This window comes from Mycteria americana, chromosome 11 (assembly GCF_035582795.1).
Source record: "Mycteria americana isolate JAX WOST 10 ecotype Jacksonville Zoo and Gardens chromosome 11, USCA_MyAme_1.0, whole genome shotgun sequence".
Classification (NCBI taxonomy): Eukaryota; Metazoa; Chordata; class Aves; order Ciconiiformes; family Ciconiidae; genus Mycteria; species Mycteria americana.
The window spans coordinates 15693732-15713503 of NC_134375.1; the positions used below are offsets into that span (position 1 = coordinate 15693732).

A 19772-nucleotide genomic window follows, 5' to 3' on the forward strand; every position below is an offset into this window, starting at 1 on the left:
TGTCCAGACTTCAATAAATAAAATTCAAGAAGCTTCAAGTCCCCATGACAAAAGCAGATTTTAAGGCAGTAAATCTACTTTGCCCCTGCATGGACTTGTCTTAATGTGTGTCATGCAACACTGACTTTTCACAGGTGAAATTTAAGTTAAAATACGCTATTTTGCCCAAAGTGTAAATAAAACGTATAGAAAGGAAAAAAAAACCCCAATCTGTTACTTTTATAAGTTTTAAAAACCCATACCCTCAACACTGGTTTCATTTATCACCATGAGGTTGCTCAATTATATAGCATATGAGATGCAGTTTTTAGCCAAGATAACTTCAAATGCTAAGGTATGTAATCTTTGGCACTTTGGGCTAAGCAAGATGCGAGTTTGATTTAAGCTTCTTTCAAATCCACAACGCTAGCTTGTGAGAAAGAACTGGTGTTCAGAATATTGCCTGTGGGCTACTGAAGTACTTATTTATAAAATTTCAACATTCAGCCCTGAAACACAAGATAGGGAGAGAGATGTAAAGATGGCACTAGATCAAAATATATCAAACACCCAAAAGCCACAAACAGAAACAGTTGTATCCTTCTCTTTTTTTTTAAATAAAAGCTATTTGTAAACTCAAATGCAACTCTTGGATTATTATATTCAAGGAGGGGCACGGGGGGAACCACAATGAACCTACTTGGAAGGCACACTGCACATCAGAAGGACATCTACACTTGTTGCATACTTAGTCTAAAAATTATCTAGGTGAAAGACTGCTACGCTCATTGTTCACATAATTACATGGGGACTGCGAGGTTGGCAGCGTGCTCTCAAGGTCACTTACAAAGCACATATCAAGAACATGCCACTAATCACGACCCAAATGTGAAAACAGAAAACAAATACACCAAACCCAACCAGTGCCACGCAGCGCGTGCTAGAACAGCTTCGCCTGTACATCTACTGAAAAGCCTTCCTACTGAAACTTTTAAAGAACCATCCAAAAATAGGAGTGAAAATAATTTCGAAAGGACCATTTATTTTAACAAACCACTTGGCAACACACTGGCTACAGCACAAAGGACACTTGTTCTGGAGCATGCCTGTTTTGAGACTATCTGCTTTACAACAAATACACAGCGCCATGAGAAAAAGTTAACAGAGAATGAAGATTTTGTTAATTCAAAGCAGTTTTACGCTGTTAACATGCCCTGAGCTTCTACATGTCACAGTTAATAAAGAATTAGAAAGACTTAGCTGGGCTCTATACCACTTTGCCTACAGCCAATGATGTCTCGTGTCAGCCCCAATATGGAAGGCTTGAATAAGCAGAAGAATAGAGCAGTCTAGAGACATCTATTTTATTCACACTACTACTATGATCATTAGACACAGTCTAAAATATTAATAAATCGCTGACTTCATTTAAGTGAAGGAAATGCAAGCTGGCTTACCACCAAACTGCTTGATTTTTATCCTTCTGCTCAACGAGCTGTGATGTTATTTATGACTGTATTAAAACCTACTGAGTTGTAATAAAACAGTTTCAGTACCTCAGAGTGCTTGATCATCATGTTCTCTAATGTAAGATAATCCAAGTCACCTTCATGCAAACTCAACTGCCTACGATCTGAAGTATTCTGCTAAATACCAGAATTGGGATTTTTGGGGGGGGGGGGGGGGGGGGGGGACGGGACACTTTAGCAAGCCACAAAGGTGGGTACACTCCTTGTACAGGGTGGCAAGCCACCACTCTGGAGGAGAATTAACCCAGGGAGCCAAACTGATGCCATAGTGCATTGGTTTCAGGGTTACTTTTGAACGGTGGTGGCTCTTCCTAGGGAGTAGAGTGCTAATGTCCGACACTTCCATTAAGCGATGTTACATCTTTTATTCCCTGACATCTCGCTCACAAAGTAGGTGCTACAGCAGACATCACAGTAGCCACAAAAGATTAAAGGTAACAACAGTGAGAAATTAAGTATGTTTATTCCACTCTAATTTTAAATGGAGAAATCACAATGAAACTTAGTGTTTTAGTTATTTCTTAGCTAAAGGAATGCTGCCATAATACTTTTGCAACACAGAGACGTATTTAAGGCAAATAGCCATTGGTTTGCATGACCTCACCTCTACACCCCATGATCTTATTCCCACAACAATCAGACAGTAGCTATCGTTAGGCGCTCAGAAAAAACAAGACTAGCATTGGCTTATTTATTAAACAAGGATGCCAACATTTCAGCCCTTTTAAGATCTCAGGCCTTACATACATAGAGACATAGCATCACGATCTATTTTATACTTACAAAAACAACATCCAGCCGCTCGGCCATTTTGGTAACCTTCCCCACACCTGCCCCTCCATGTCTTCCAGAGATGAGCTGTTGAAAACCCTTCTCCTCATGTTATTTCACATATGGTAGGCAAATAATTAGTTACACTGTGAAATGAGAAGCTCCTTGTCCACATAAGTGACCCTTGATCAGGCCAGAGCATGGGGCACTTGCAGGACCATCACCTGAACCAGTGAAATCTTTTGACAAAAAACAGAGTCAGCTGTCAGTAGCCCTGTTTATATTGCAGTTGTAACAAAAAAACCTGCAGTCAGGATCATTACTTCAACAGATATTGCACAAGCATGTTCCTTACCATGAAAACTTAAAGACTGTGAAAAATAGGTTCTATAAAAAGATAGTCTAAACTTCTGCTGTGATGCCCTTCGAGCATATACACAGACCCTGGCACAGCAGCATTTTCAGCATGCGAGCACATAAAAGACCTCCAGCCTGCAAGGGACTACAAGCTCTTGATTCTCTACCGCGTGGAGTCCTACCAAGGTCAGGGTTAGGGCTCTTTCTGCAGGACTAGAATCACATTTTATTACACGGCACCAGACAAATTCCACCTTCCCAAACAGCTTACAGAAAACTCTTTTCAAAGGTTTCGTCTGAACTTCAAAAAAGCACAAGCCAACAACTCACCAGGAAAGGCACATTCACAAAACACAAAGAAGAGTGTGTGTTATCATTCCAGTTCTCCAAAGGTTAGTTGCAAATACGAATCACCAAGAAATTCAGAAGTAATAGTTTTGTCAGAAGATCAAAACGTCTTTTGAGAAAAAAATTCAGGGCCTCCAGGCTTGGTCTCAGAAGAATCCTATTTTAAACCACACTTGCCCCACACTAACGTAACCCTTCAAATGCTATTACAAGAACAGAACTATGTTCACAAGGGGAAATAGGCATAGTATCTTCTACTAAAGCCGTATTTATGTTAAAAACCCATGCATCTCCTTTTAACACTGAAAAAATACAAACAACGACATGTATTTTACAATATACCTCTCATCACTGACTGATAACATACACAAAGTTTTAGCTACCCAAGAAATAGTATCGGAACGTAACGCAATTCAAGGCAACCAGATGCTAGAGTTAGAAGGATGTAATTAGAGATCAGATGTGGATTAACTAGATCCTAACTCAGTCTTCCCCACCTTCCTCATCCTTTTTTAAACCTCAAGTATAAACCCATTTTAACATGTCACTACTTTTACAGGATGGAATAAATATTTTGAGAACCTTAATGCTTCAAAAATGCAAATAAGCTCACACTGAACAGAGTTTATTTTAAATGAAATAAAGTTTGAACAGAGGAAAAGTAAAAGTTTGGGGTTTTTTAACATCTGCTAGGAGCCAGAGGAGATGCCAGTACAGCCACAACAGCAAACAGCTGGGTTTGACAGTGGCAGATGTAGTTGCAGCCGGTCCCGAGGCCACCACAGCTAGCTGTGCATCCTCAAGCAGTGCAGTGCAAGACGCGGGACCCTGCAGGGGAACGGTTCAGAACACTATATGCATTTCAAGCCATTGATGTCAGGCTGGCTCTAGTCTGCTCTCACGGACTGAACTCCCAGTAGTGGCTGGATAACACAAAGTCTTCTCATTTAATTTCCTCTGACAAGAATCTAATTAGCACTCATCAACAGCACTCAGCAAAAAAGAGCTAACATGTAATAAGTGGGGGCAACTGGGAATTTACTTCAAAAAAAAAAAAAAATCACACCACTGCTCCACACTAAAGGCAGAGGTGGCCTCAGAAGGTCTCAGTGCCGACGTCCGTCTGCTTGTTCGTGCCCTACCACATCAGCTCACTACTCTTACCCCTCAGTTATGCAGGTACTGCTCTTTCCAGGGCTACATTGACCCAGGCAATCAAAACCACTAAGCTGATTTTAAAAAAAAGGCCTGTTTTTGGAAAGGTGACTCTTTTTTTAATCTCAAACTGCCCCAGTAGTCCCACATAACTTTTAGTGTGGCTCCACAAATGCACGTATTGGCAGGGCTGCAAAGGACATCATCGGCCACCTTTGCTGCCACAGTCAATGTATCATGGAACCGTACCCAAAAAATAAAAATGGGCACAAATAAAGAATTGATTGAGTAACAGCCAAAGCTGCTTCTGCCTTACCCCATCTGGTGGCGTATTGCTTATACACAGCTGGTAGCAATAGCTGTTTAGGCATGTTATCTGGAATTGCAGCTACTAGAGAAGAAAATGCAAAGTTGGATTAACTGTGTTCCTCTAAGAGTTATCTGCCATTATTCGCTGGGTCCCGTAGCAGTCAGCACATTCCCCACTCTGCATCCAAAGCGGAGCGTCTAGACACTGTGTGCTCAGACCACGCAGAGCTATCAACACTTGACTCAGTCCTCGCAGCCTACCGCCTTTAACCAAAGCAGATAAATGGAATTAATACATTTTCCTGGAGAAGGTGCAAGTTCAGAGAGAAGGGTTTTCTAACAATAAGTCCTGGGAACAGGCAGAAGCCCTGGCTGGAAGCTGTCCCCTCGTTACTTACATTAAACACCGTGGGGAAAGGCAGAAGGCAATTCTGAACAGTGACCCACGTAGGAAGCAGCACTTCGTATAGAGCCACCACCTATTGAATAAGCAGCACTCTAGAGCAGAAGGCACCACTTTTCTTCCCTCAAAAAGCCAAGGTACATTAGAAAAGGATAAACTCTTTTGAAAAGCCACAGTAGCATGATTAAATACTATTTTTCCTTTTACACAGCAAACCACACAGGGCTGAACCCTTAAGGAATATATGAACTTTCATGTGAATGGAGCCCATTAACTACCACACAATGAATGGTGCCTGTGGTCCAGAATTCATTTCCTTTTAGAAAGCAAAGAGGATAGAAAGCTTACGATTGCTACACACAAGTGCTGACTCATTCAAGGTCAGTTTACTCCTTCCCTGGACAAATTCTTTCTTTGAGACCCAGGCTACCGTGGTATTTCAGAAGAGTATACTCTGCTGAAGTTTTACTGGGAGTCAGGAAGCAGAATTTTCAAATAGTCAAGTAAATAGCATGGTAAAATAGTATTAGACTGCTCAAAGGAAGACTTTTCAATTAGTAAGTTATGGTAATACAGATTGCCATATTTTTTTAAGTCTCACTTCTCAGAATTTTCTGTTTGTTTAACAAGGCAGGAATTAACTTTAAAGCAGTTCCTGAAATACTAGCAGAGCACCATATTTCTTCAACAGAACAGCCCTACTTCACCCTGGGAATGCTTATTCCCTAATTGACCTATTGAATAGGTCCTATATTCCTATATATCCCAACCCTACACCTACTTATCCTGGGATAGGCAGATAGGCTGTTTTCTACACCACAGTCTTGAAATGTGTTCCTTTCAAGGACAGGAGTATTTTTTAAAAATAGAATTTCCATTAGTTGCTAGTTTATATTTTCTTCTGAAAAGAACAGAAAAGTTTTAATTCATAGCCAACCATTAAGTCTACAAACTGAATTTTCATGGTTTCAACAGGAATTTCCTGGTGATTTTTAGGAAGGAAGCCTGAAATACAAGCTTTGATTCACCTCCCTTGACATACAAACTTCCTCTCAAATTCATAAATTATTTTTGATTCTAGGTCAGAATAACTTCTGGTTCAATACCGCTACCAGCATGTTTTAATATAGCAGCTTACTGGCAAGGTCTTTTCAGTATAACTAGGAAAGAAAAAGAAACGTCAGTGTTAGATAGGGAGGGAAAAATACTCTGAAACTCACTCTTCGGATTTTCTGGAGCTTGCAATGAACCCTGAGACCTTTTAAAGGCGCTTAGGTGCCTGACTGCTGCCGAGACTCCAAGCTCAGCTCCAGTGACGGCTCCCAACACTGCCGTACATGCAGCACCCGTAGCACTCATGACCCGTGATGCTTTTTGGTAAGCGGATCTGCCACACACCATGTTCAAAAGGAAGATAGATAGACAGATAGATAGATAGATAGATACAAGGAGTACATTGCTCCAAGACAGAAAAAACAACTCTTTGAAACATTGGTTTCTTTAAACACACACGACATGTTCCTGCTGATGTCAATGTGTTCATTTGGAGATACAACACAGATTCCAGCCAAGTCAGTAACAAAGATGTTGTTGTCAGAAGCCAGGGCTTCAAGTAGGTGGGTTGCCTGAAAACAGCTAATGGCTTCTGGGTTGTTTAAGCCACATTAATTTAGAAATATGGTAATATTTACTAATTTTTTCCAGAAAAGCATCACATACTTCTTCAAATGCTTGTTCTTTCACTAGCTCACATTGTCTACAAAAATCAGGATTTGTAGCCCAAAGCAGGAAGGGGGATATAATTTAACGCAATACAGTTGTATCTTACATAGCTTTGAGGACCAGGAATGTTCAATGGAAAACACGCTCCAGTTTTACCATTTAAGCTTTTTTAGCCCTCTGGTCTTACTTGCTGAAAAGTTTTATTGCTTCTACTGGATGCCAGTAGCAGGTTTATTTAAAAGAGGCAGTCTGCCTTTCACAGACTTTCTAGCAGTAAGTGGTTTTCGCATGTAATAACTATTACATACAGCATTTAACAGCTTTAAGATACCTCTGGGACATTAGTTGGCAAAAATAAAATACAATAACACAAGCAAACAACACGGTTAGAATAATGTGTCAAAACAGTTTTTAACACCTGAGTATTAGCCTTCATCAGAGAAAGGAATAGTCTAGAAAGACGACTTCCCCAGCAGCTGAGAGCTTTCCCAAGAAATACACGCTCCTGGAAACTGTCATGCCATCTGCTGAGAGATTATGAAAGTGCAGCGCAATGAATGACATATCTGAATGAGTTCTCAGTGCTTCCGAGCATTCTGTGTACTAGTTCAATTACTGTAATATTGATGTTGAAATGGGTGCTGCTTGTGATCCAATTCAAAAGGAAAAAAATCTGCTTGAATTGTGTAAGTTACCCAAGAATTTTCAAATAACTAGCTGGAACTTTAACTATCGATACTCAGCAAGTCAAGGACAATAAGTCACAGAGGTCCATAACAAAATATTGTTCCAGTATGTTAAAAAGGTAAGAATATGAAGTGGCAAACCCAATCTATTAATTTGGCCTGGACATTGTAACTTTGCAAAAACACTGGTATTAAATAAAGTTTATTAACAAGTCTCAAAATAATAAACAAATGGGTAACTGGCATCCAGTGGAAGTGCTTCAAGTGACAGCCTGCAGGGTTGAGCTGTTACCCCAAAACCCCAGCGCTCTCTCTGCAAGTGTTTGGAGGTAGCAAGATTATTTTCACAGTTGGTAACAAAATAATTGCTGAGAACTAAAGACTGGCAGAGTAATAGTTCCACAAAGGCCATCGCTTCTTTTTCGTTTGTTTGGTTTTTTTAATTTACCAATCTGCCAAGCATATAAAAGCAGACACACAGTTTTGCTGGGTCACAGTGGCAAGTAACAAACACAAGCTCCCCCAGAATAAGCACCATCCCAGGGGATATATGGAAGATGAGCGAGGATGATTTTTTTCTTATTTGCACTGAAACACTATATCCAATTCTGCCTCAGATGACACTGATGAGTTAGAAGAGGTTCAGAAAAAGTCTTGTAAGGGATTCAAGATCTGGCAAGCCTACCATAAGCGGAAGGCTAGCACAGCCTGCTTTTCCTCTAGCCCACAACAGTTTCGGAACTGTTGCAATCCGAGTCTGACATTAATTATTAAAGGCAGATTTACAGTAATAGTAACTTAATTCTTTAAGTCAGACAGACAGACCTAACCAGATCTGCTGGCCAACAACTGTTGATGTAGCAAATTCAAACTCCATGCTGCCATACAGAGATATTCTCACAGAAAACTGCAAAAGCAGCAGTGTATTGATCCAGTTTCTAGCCTGATCCTCTAATTTAACTTCTGAGTAATGCTATTCCTATCTATAAAGAAAAAGAAAGAACGCAACATGAATATTTTCCTAAGCAAATACAAACCAGATGAGTTCTGTCCACAATTCAGGGACAATTTTCACGACAAGCACTGAAGAAATGCGTTACTAAAATGGTTCAGCTTGCTCAAAGAATAAGACATGAAGTTGGCACTCATTTCTGAGAGACAAAGGGTTAAAGCAGTTACCCGTTTCCTCAACTGGACAACTACTACTATTGTAAAGTCCGTATTCAGCTGAATTCCATCAGGCCATGCTTTCTTAACACAATCTGACATGTACCTCTTCAAGATCCTGGAATTTTTTTCCTCCTCTCTGCCTCTCAGGAGTAGACACTAGAAATAAATACACCCAAAAAGCCAAATGATAATCCCAACGCAAATTAATATTTAATTATCCACTTGGGGAGACAGATGACAAGACTGAATAATTTCTTTAAAAAAAAAACAAAACAAAACCACACTCACCAGGTCCTTTGCAGACAACACAATACTGGTTTTTTGTTTCAAGTTCATAACTTGGCTCTTAAAGTAGTTGATAATGAACCAGCAGGCATTATTTTAAATCAACCAGTTTTATTAAATGAGCCAGAAAGGAAAGAGGCAGGGCTAATGACCAACATTCCTTGATGAATTACCTAGCGGTGTGTGGTAAATCTCTGGGCGTCTTTGTCTTTATCCCCAAATTTATCCCTTACTTATTTCTCAAGAGGTTAAAGGACATGGGGCTAATTAAGGAACCAATCCAATGACAGACAGAATCATTCAAGGTAAGGCTGGTTTTTACTCTTTCAAGCTTTTGCATCTCTGCCTGGTACTTCTTAATCTAATTTAAAAAAAAAAAATATTACTGCTGGGGAGGCGGAGGAAAAGTGCTAATCTTGTCATGGTCAGGCAGGTTGAAATTGCCATGCAGTGCTGGGCAAAATGCTACATATTTGTAATTTAGCCAGTAAGAAATTCCTTAAGCCTCTCTTGAATGGCAGGAATGTCTCCAGCTTGTCACTTTGAATTCATTCACTACACAGGTTCAGCGTCTTGGAGAATAATGCTGCCAAACTAGCTGAAGAACTGAAATATTTGCGAGTATACATAATACCAAAAAGATTACTTTAAGCAGATCTAAATTTTCACATTTAAAATTTAACGTCTATCACAGTTGTCAGCAGAGGCCTCCCCAGACCTCCACTCAACTGCCCCATCCTCCAGCACCGCGTGTGGCTCCAGGCACTATTTTCTGCCGAATTAAGCTGTGGAAGCAACAAGCACAACTGCAACAATCAGCACTGACCCTCTTCATACATCCTTGGCTCAACCAGGAAAGTGGAATAAGGTGTTTTTTAAATTAACGTTGACCTAAAAAGGACTTAATACAAGCTGTTAAAATCTGCTAGCTGGTGAGCTGCAGAGCCTCATCACTGCTTTTAATACCCACAACTATGGGCACCTACAAATCTTTGGGAAGATTAACCCATCTCCTGCAGCTCCGAAACAGCCACTGACACGTGGTGAACCACCATATTCCCAAGGTCTGGTAACTCAGCCATCAGATAATATGGCTAGACCATTAAAAAAAAAAAAAAAAAAAAAAAGTACTTTGAAGCTGTAACAGAACAAACTTCGCAAGCTCTCCTTAACTTTGTGGATGTTATCATGCCACCGGGAAGACAGCAAATCCTCAAGACCACCAACTAGGGTATATACCACCAAGAACCTTCTAAAAGGTGATCAGAGCTCAGACCTCCAGATGCCTGTATCGTTTTGTGCGAATAAATCCATCTTCCCTCCATGTCAAAAATGTTATTTCAAACTACCAGGTAGCTACTGTGAACTTGCAGGGCGACAGCTCTATAATAAGGAACAGTTTCTCAGCTACCTTCCCGCTCTGCTCAGTTACCTGTGCACCCTGCTCACAGTATCATTTGCCCGGGAAATACCCTGGTCCCCTCCAGCAGAATAATTCAGTAGCAGCACAGTTTGTCCCTCCTCTTTGGGAGCTGTATTTTATGTCACAGTGACCACAGCTTAAGAGCCAAGATGGAAAGACCAGACGTCTTTATCAGCAACAGCATTTCTCAAGAGCTAGGCAACACGTGTATTTGCATCCATAGGAAAAGGACAGTTGGGAGAAAGGGTGAAAGCAGTGTTTTGCACTAGCAATGAAATACTTGTACACTGAAGCATGTTGCCCCCTTGAATTCCATGCATTTTTAGTGTCTAATAACCTAGGTGTTAAGCAAGAGTTTACATTTTACCTCTATTACTAACCGCAGACATCTAGCACCAGTGCTTGTTTTGGAACAGCTTTCAACCCACTAAGCAAGCAAAAGATTTAAGGCCTGAGAGATGCTTTTACTTACATGAAAGGCTTAGGAAACAAGGCAGGCTTTAGTGGTTCTGCAGTTAAGTGCAAGTTTTTCTTTATGAAGAATTTGCTGTAGGCTTAAGTTACGTATACCAGAGTCACTGAGCGTAAGTAACCTTAGTTTAAATGTTCTATTTGTAGTTCACCAAGACTCGATCTGGCAAATCACTTGTCTAAGTTCTCAACTGCAAACACACACCATGCTTACATAACATACCAGCACACACTACTATCTACCATTGTCAGGTTAGATTAAATTAACTTTTAATCAGATAAGTGTGTCCACAAACACACATTTGCTGTAGCAGATGCTACCACACATTTATCTTGACATCCCATTGTTCCTGTTCTTCAGAACCATGAGTTAAGTCCCCTACACAATAAAGTTTTATGGTAATTATTATACCAAGAATACTATTGCTGACTGCACAGCCTTCCCTGCTAGGCAGGACTGCACTACCACCACAGGTCACTCTCTGTAATAAGCACACTGGAAAAGGACTAGGAGGAGGTATTTTTTTGATATATGTCCATAGCTATTAACATCACTCAGAAGGCACGCTTGGCATTTCAAAAATGAAGAAATACAGGGTATCTGATGCAAAGAGCTTATCGTGGTGGCACATTTAAAATCTGAATGGACAATGACAGGAGGGTGAAGGCAAGAGGCCAGCCTGGTTGCCCGCACCCTTCCAAGCAGAGCGGCTGCAGCGCTGCACTCCTGTCGATTCGGGAAAAGTTGCTGTAAGGGGAAAGGTGAGCACGAACTACAGCAATGGGACAGCATTAAGGAAGAGACAAATGGACAATTAAGACAATTAAGGAAGAGACTCTGGTATCAGTAGTGATCAGCCCACACTGCTGCCACGAGATGGGCAAAAGCTGTTGGAATAATAAAGCAAGAGCAGAAATCCAGTGAACAGTATCCGATTGAAAAGAAGAGGTTTCAGCTTGTTTCGGACCCCAGGTGAAAGAAGAAAGGCCACAACGACAAGACGTAGCAGTAAAGAGCTGTGTTTCTAGCACCAAAAGAGCAGTTAACATCTATCATGAAGACACCAGCCTAGGCAGTGCGGCAGGGGGAATTCTAAGTGGGGTCCTTAGTGGCAGAGAAATTTTTAAATGTCCAGCGTATTATAAACATTATTGTACACAAATACACTATTAACAATCTGTTAACAACAAAAACCAAAAATGTTTTCGTAGCCTATATTTCCATACATATGTTTTTATATGCACGTCACATTTTGGGGTGAACTGCCCCATTAGCAAGAGCAGGCACTAAGCGGGAGCACAGAGAGGAGAGATCTCAAGCTGCAGACCAACAAAGCAGGACCCGCCTTGTCCAGATCCCCTGGAGCAAGGGAACTGTTTGCTTGCTCTCCAGAAACAAGGATAAAAGGGGATGATAGCATCCTGAAAGGGACCTGTTATATCATCCGCTGGTCAGGAGACCTGCTTATACCTCACTACCCACAAAGTGTTTGTGCAGCGTCCAAAAGACGTCTGTACCACTGCAGGAACACGCCAGTCTGTGGAGCAGACACCCACTGTGGGTTCCCATCCCAGCCCTCGAGGCTGTACTTCGTAGCCACATCTGACGCGGCTCTCCCATCTCAGCGCCTGTGCCAAATGTAAGTTACATTCTTAAATTCCCAATGGCAGGCAAAGAGGGAGGAAGAGAGACATCAGAAGCCCAGCAGATTTCTTATTGTGCTATTCATTTGGTGTGAGAACACCCAGGAGGAAGGGGAGGTAAATCAACCGCAACCTCAGGAGCATTAGCATGCAGCAGCAGGGACAGACTGGGACAGGGACCACACCATTTCAACACATCCAGTTTAGGCTTCCATCAACCCTTGTGCCATGGCCTGGTGCATCACTTTAAAAACACGACAGCACAAGCGTCGCATCTATGCCCCAACTGAGGAACGCCAACAAATAACATGGAGGGAGAGAGGGAAGAAGTGTTCACCCTCAGTTTTCCACCTTCCATCTGCCTAGTGAGACATGCAGAGGGCTGGATGTCAGCTGCCCACTGGTAACGTTTCCAATTTTTCAAGAACTGGTAATGTTTTCAAAGGAACTGACTTGCAATTCTGTGGGCCAAAGCTGGCCCTGAGCCTCCTTTCCTGAGTCCCGAGGATGGTCCAGTGCATCTCCTCCCATGGAGGAAATAAGCCTGCCCACGCCAGTTGCAGTTTCTGCAATAACACATTGTGTTTTGGGCAGGCAGGTCCAAAGTACTTAGGGGACTGTGTTACGCTTGTTCCGAACAGTAAACTTTATCCAGAAATCAGGCAAAACAATACAAGCTGCACAGCATAGCTACAATTCAATTTTTGTAATGTCTCTCAATAAGCAAATAGGTGAGCCCCCACTCCTCCCCCAGCCCACTTCTCTGAATTGCTGTAATAAGTTTACTTTTTGGACCAGTGCAAATTCTGTAAATAAGACTACTTTGAGACAAGTGCACTTATAAAAAAAAAAAAAAAATAGAAGAGAGCAATCTTCAAAGGCAAGCCTTAATCAACATCTCAGGTCTGACTACTTCCATCAGCAGAACTTCTCAAAAACTAACCTAAAAAACAAGTAGAGGATCTTGCAAGCTTTGCTTGCGAGAATGACGGCTGGCAATTTCAGCCTTTAGAGTGATTCCTTGGTTTTCTTCCCCTGGATCTTTTAGATGAAGGAAACCCCTTTTCCTTCTATGTCTCTTAAAAGCATGTAAAGGGTGGTGAGCCCTATACCCATACTGCTACAGCGCAGCTTTGGTGAAGAAGCCAGAGGGACATTACATAAAACTCTGGTCATACAAGTAGGCATTTTTGCCTGCTGAACAACAACAAAAAAAATCCTAAAATCAGCTGCCTAGATTGACACAGAAGACTGAAAACTATCCTACAGATGAGGCTAGGGTATCACTGCCTGTCAGAAAGGCAGGGAGTTGTCCTGCTGCTGCCCATAGCTTGGCAGGTGGGAGATCACTCGCTCTACAAGAATCCTGCAAGTTGCTTTGCAGGAAAGGGGGCTGGGAGCAGGCGAGGGGGGGCATGAAAGACATGAAAAGCAGAAACCAACAACTATATCACATCCACAGGAGATGCTCCCTAAATAACTGTCAACAGACAGCTGCTAGGACTACAGGAGAAAAGCTAATTCCGTGTTACCAAGCAGGAAGACGGTAACAGATGAAGTCCGAGACAGCTATGGGGAAGCTGATTAACAGACCAGCTTCACTACAAACCAAGAGCGTATTCTCTCAATTTCTAATAGCCAAGGATTTCACCACCTTTAACAAATTTAACTCCACAAGGTATGGGATTAATAGCAGTAGTGTTTTGCACATGGATGACTGAGGAGCAAAAGGACTAACCTATCATCAGGTCTCAGTGACTGCAGGCAGGGACCTGATGCACGACCTCCTCAAGTCCTGGGCTAACCCTGCTGACAGAAATGCAGCAACCAGTTCCCAGAGATCAGCTCTAGAACACTAAAGTTGAGATCTGCAGCGGTGCTTCTGCTCCAACAGATAAGGACTCCTACCAGATGAGAGAGTAACTGCAATCAACAACAACAAAGAGAACAGCTTTGTAATACCAATTAAGTATACAGAACCAAAATACACCTGTATGGAAGAAGCAACTCCATAAAACAACCCACTGAAGAAATCTTAAGACAAACACTTTGCAAAGGTTAACTCTTTTAAATAAAAATATAAACTTACTTTGTACCTCAGGAATGGATCCTGATCCAACATTATTAGGGCTTGGAACTACTCCAACGATCAACATTTTGAGTTATATGCTCCTATTTCCAAGGCAGAACAAGAAGTTGAACTGCAGCAGAAGCAAAGAAACTCTTGTGACATCTCCCTGTAGCGTTTTTCCTCAACTACCAACAGTACATCGGTGAAGCTAACATCAGCTCTGCAGAAGGATAACTGAAAGCCATAACAAATCTTCCTTTTGCTATTAGATTCAAAGAGATACTGTTTCAAATGCATTAGACTACTCCTTGTCCATCTCTTAATTAGGCTGTACACAGCAACACAAAATTTAAATTCCAACAGGTCATTTCCTACCTTGCCAAGCTACATTACTTGGCAGAGAAGTGATGCAATAAGAAGTCATTACTCAAGAAAATGAAATTCTATTTATTCATATGGCCTCGAACATACCACATTATGTAATTTGGAGATTCCTATGCAATGTGACACAGATTCATATGTATTTCTCTTTCTTTCTGTATTGTTTCTAAATGAACATCTTACACACCTTGAAAACAAATACAAAATGGAAGCTCATTAAAACCTTTCGCTTCTTTTTAAACTAGTCATTCCAAACTACCATCCTCAGACATGCAAGTATTATTCTCCTTCTCACATTGTGAGATATGGGAGAAAGGGCAAGTCACACAATGTAATTAAAAACACAAAACGCTGACAAATTCAACAGGCTTGGAGTGGGGGGTTTTTGATGCTAATTTCCAAAACAAACAAACAAAAACAACAACAAAACCAGCTACTACATTTGGTCTTATCTGTTTGTGAAGTAATATTCAAAAAGATCCCTCTTAAAGAAAGCTGCCTTGCAGATTAACATTTCTGAAAGTGTAAAAACCCCCTTTTTGTCTCTCTCATTCTTTAAGGTCACTAAATCCAGACCATTTGGATAATAAAGTTACCAACTTAGTTCCCTATTTATCTAATTAAAACTTCTGTACCGCTCATATGGAAAATTTGTCTACAGCTAAAAACCAACTGAAGTATAAAAAGCAGCTGCAGGGAAATGATGTCACTTGTACAGCGTTACTGCAGGCAGAGCTGGCTGTCAGCGTATCGGCACCAGGAAGATCCTGATTTATTGTTAATCTCATCTTTTGAGACAAATAACCTATTTAAAAAAAAATTAAAAAAATTAAAAAAAAAAAACCAAAACACCACACACAAAACCAAAATTATATGGACCTTTCAGAGAAATCTTATTCTCACTGAAGCACCAGTGGTAAATTTTCAGCAAGATCATGATTTCAAGCCAAGTATTTTGTACTAAATTATTTTTTTTTTACAGAACTAGTCCACTTTTATCAGTAAGGATAAAAGGATGAATCTTTAGCTGCTTTCACCCACCAAAAACACAAGCAGCACAACTATGCAAAGCAGCTTCTCTTCTCTCATTCGCAGAGAGAGACCAAGAGGACTTGGTTTTGCTAATTTTGACTGTTATTTATGTAAATGCGGGTGGTGAGAAGAGATGCATCATTTTGTTCCAGCAGGTAGCTCACACGTACACAACCATCACCTTCAATGCACAATTCCATCGCCAAAAGGCACTTGTTGCCAGCTATTACTTTTAATTCACAAGCCCCCTTAAGCATACAGTCTCTTAATTTTTTGCTCTACAGGGTCACGCGCGCTGCCATTTGGGCCAAAGATGACCGCAGAGGAGGTGCCCTCCCTCTTTCCAGGAGACTGTGCTCCATCAGGAGGGACCAGGGGACAGATACTTCTTTCGCAGTCCTGGAGGACGAGGATTCAGGCTCAAGTCCTTCGCGTGAAGTTCCCTAGCAATGCTCCAGCAGGTTACGGATCTGCATGCAAATCCTATGACAAGCCAGTTCCCAGTAACCCTATAAGCGAGCATCACCTCTCAGCTGCAGCGTCTTCTGTAGTTCGTCCCTCAGAAATAAAGGGCTGCCTCCCCTCCTCTCTCATATAAAGATGCAATTGTAAAATAACAATATAGACAACTGCTAATGCTTCTTCAAGACATTACACTCCTTCCTTAATGGTAAAATATCATCAGAAAATAAACACTTTCCTACAAGTTTTCAGAGAGGTTTAAAAAAAACCCTAGAATTCACGTCATAACATATTAGGATGAAAGATGTAAAAATCTAACGTATGCTTATTTAACTAAGTGCATTACAAACAAAAAAACTATTTCATAGCACCTATACATCTGCTGGATCTGAATTATAACTACGGTCTCATAACCTGGAAACAAGTTTAACAAATTTTTATACACAAGCATTGTGCGTAATGCAAAAACGTTAGACAAAATAGCTCTTCCCAGTCAATTTTGGACTCCTTATTATATGCACATACACTCAAAAGTATATCATATTTAGTTTTTAATGGAAATGTGTCTGTGTATGTATATAGTTTTTTTTTCCCCAAAAAAATTTCAACTGTCACCTTTTTGCTCCTAGATCGTAGACCATATGTGAGTATGGTTCTAGGGCCCCAATTAAGTATTAATTTTGGCGCTATCAACACAACACTGTAACGCAGATTCAATAAATAAAAATCATCCTACATTTCCTCCATAAACCTGCACACAGACTGCCTTGAAATCCTGAGCCTGCAAGCCTGTTTCAAAACTGAATCTTTGAATACGTACCATTGACATACAACAGCGATGCGCAGACTACAAGCATATTGTAACCAGGCTCAATTAACTTATCTGGTAAGAATACGCTTACCGATTGAAAGGGGTTACTAAACATCAGACTGAAATAAAAAGAATTAGCAGTAATGCAGAACAAATAGATAACTCTTCAAAACTAATGAAAATTTAAATTTTCATGAAATATGTCAGCAAATTTCTCCAAAACGTTTTGCATTCTTTTACTCACACATTTCACATTGCTTTAGTCTACTTGGACTTACTCTGTGCATGAAATTATCTCTTTTCTTATAGCCGTTCAGGTTTTTCCCCCAAGTAATTAGCAAGCTACATCCCCTTTGATAGAGGGATACTAACAAGCTCCTACAGTTTCCAGTAGGACAAGGAACCCAAAGCTACTAATAGCAAACAAGTCATTTAAGCAAAAAAGGATTACGAAGGCTTGTTGCAAGAGGCTGGAAACTCACCCGTATTTCAGATTAAGGCTTTCTGAGGAGCTCTTTTGTAATGAGTTTTGACTCCATTTTACAAAAATATTTCATTGTTTTCTTTTAAAAACCAAAATATTGATTTTAATATCTATTATTAATGTCTTCTTTTTGAAAATAACTAAGTACTAGAAAGATGGAGAAGTGTTTTCCAAAGGGAAAATGACAGAAACATTAGTTTTGTAACAAAACCTCCCTCCCGAGATCTCAAAGTTGAAAGAAAACAAAAGTCACACAAACTTTTCAAAAAAGGTTTTCCATTCTTCACTACCAGGACACCAAAATAAGCTGCAAATCAAGCCAGAGCGCCGCTTATTTGCAAAATTTCGTTGCCGAAAATCCCTATAACCATGTCCCTATTAAATAAAGGGCATTTAGATGAGCGAGAGCTCCTAAACAGAAAAGCAGAGAGACCGGCGTACCTTGAGGACCTCCATGGGTACCTGGGTGGCGGGGGGCAGGCTGGTGGGGACGCTGACGTTGATGGCAGGTGTCTGGCTGACGGGTACTCGCTGCTGCATGAACTGGGCTGCTTGCTGCTTCTGCTGCTGCTCCCGACGCTCCTGCTCCTGCATCTGCTCACGCATGAGCTGCTGTCGTAGCAGGATTCGTGAGGTCATGCTGGAGGAGCTTAAGGGAGGCTTGGAAGCGCCAGGATGCTCGGAATTGCTGTGGGAAGACCAGAGAGATACAGCTCAGCTTCCACAAGCGGGATCGCGGCTCCAGCGGTCGGAGCTTGCAGAATTACACCGGAACGTGGGGCGGGATGGGTGAGTATACAGCTGCACCATGCGAGGGGGAATTCGGAGCCAACCTACTTCAGGTACTTAGCAGCCACGTTAGGCTGCCTTAACTTGACTGCAGCTAACCATTTCCAAACGCCAATATCCTGCTGTAAAGAGCTATTTGCTATTTCAATTTTTACAGCAACCATCCACGAGAAAAACAAATGCTTTTATAGATAGCAGCAGGCACTCATATTCCTTTTTTTAAAAAGTAAAAGGGCTGTATCAAGTCTTATGATAGGTATAGATAATACTCCAGGTCTAACGATCTGGCTCAAAAATAAACAGATAAATAAATCTACCTCTCCCATGAAAGCACAACACAACAAAGTTCAGTTATCTTCTGCAAAATACTACCTTGGGGTTGGATCTGCTGGTGGTGACACTTCATCGCTAGAAACCAGACCCAAAAAAACCAACCAAACTCCCACTTCAGGCCTACCAGCATCTTCCAAGCGCAGTGAGATACAAGAACAGGCAGAATAAACCACAATAACGGCTTTATTTCAGTCACACTTTTTAGGCGTATCAGGCTGGCCCGAGCTAGCACGCTGCGCTGCTTCAGCACCTAGGAGCCATTTCTAAGCCATTGGCAAGCAGAGCTTCCTACCAGGCAGCATGGGACAAACCATGGGACTTTGCCATGGACTGCAGGGACACCTTCTGCAGCAACCCATCAATTTGTTAGCCCCCAGAACTAAAATCCATTTATAAGACGTTTCTGTAGCGTAAGGCAGAACAATTAGGATATGTAAATACCAAGCTGCACATCCTTGGAGGGGAGGATGTTGGAAGTGGGTAAGAATACATGGCTCCATGTAAGAGCGAGCCATAGTGCATATAATTCAGGATATTTGGTTTCTGATTCTGACTGCTGCAGCTGATTGCTGTCAGCCCATGGAAGGAACGGGCTCATTAGTCTGTAATGATGCAGAGCCATGCCTGGGGAAGGCAGCAGTAACCCTCCCGCTCTAGGAGGAGGCTGCTCTTGAAAACCCCACCTCTGGCTCCGGTGCTTAGGTGCTACCCGCAGGATGCTGACGCACGGCTTGCAAAGGAGCCCAGGAGCCAGCATCCCTTCACGTCTCGCCTGGAGGCTGCGGGCACCAACAGCTCCTTGTGCTTGGACATCCGGAGCCAGCGCTGCTGGAAGTTTTCCGGCTTTGTTTAGGACCGATATTGAAAACGGTTCAGAGCAGAAACCAAAAAGGAGAACCCACGCTTACTCCCCCAAGAGATCAAACTCTGCTTTTCCAGAGCACACATTTTGGGGGCAGGGAGGGGACCATCTTGCTATTTAAGACCTGTCAGGTTGAAACATTCACAGAGACACTGATCCTTTTGATAAAACAAGAGAAAACCTTTGTGGTGAAACTAATGCAGCTGTGGAATAATCGCACTAATTAGCTGCTCAAGACAAGTCATTGACTGTGATACTTGTAAAAAACACCACCCTTTCAATTAAGGGCGAAGCA

General features: G+C 41.5%; 1 protein-coding gene across 5 annotated transcripts in view; it reads right to left on the bottom strand.

The window, feature by feature from the left end:
- The window catches only part of MITF (melanocyte inducing transcription factor), a 111058-nt gene that overhangs the window by 32287 nt on the left and 58999 nt on the right, over positions 1–19772 (bottom strand). For all 5 annotated transcript variants that reach the window (XM_075513703.1, XM_075513706.1, XM_075513704.1 and 2 more), the window contains one exon: positions 17935–18181. In XM_075513703.1, coding sequence (XP_075369818.1) covers positions 17935–18181 — 247 coding nt within the window. The remainder of the gene's footprint in view (positions 1–17934; positions 18182–19772) is intronic.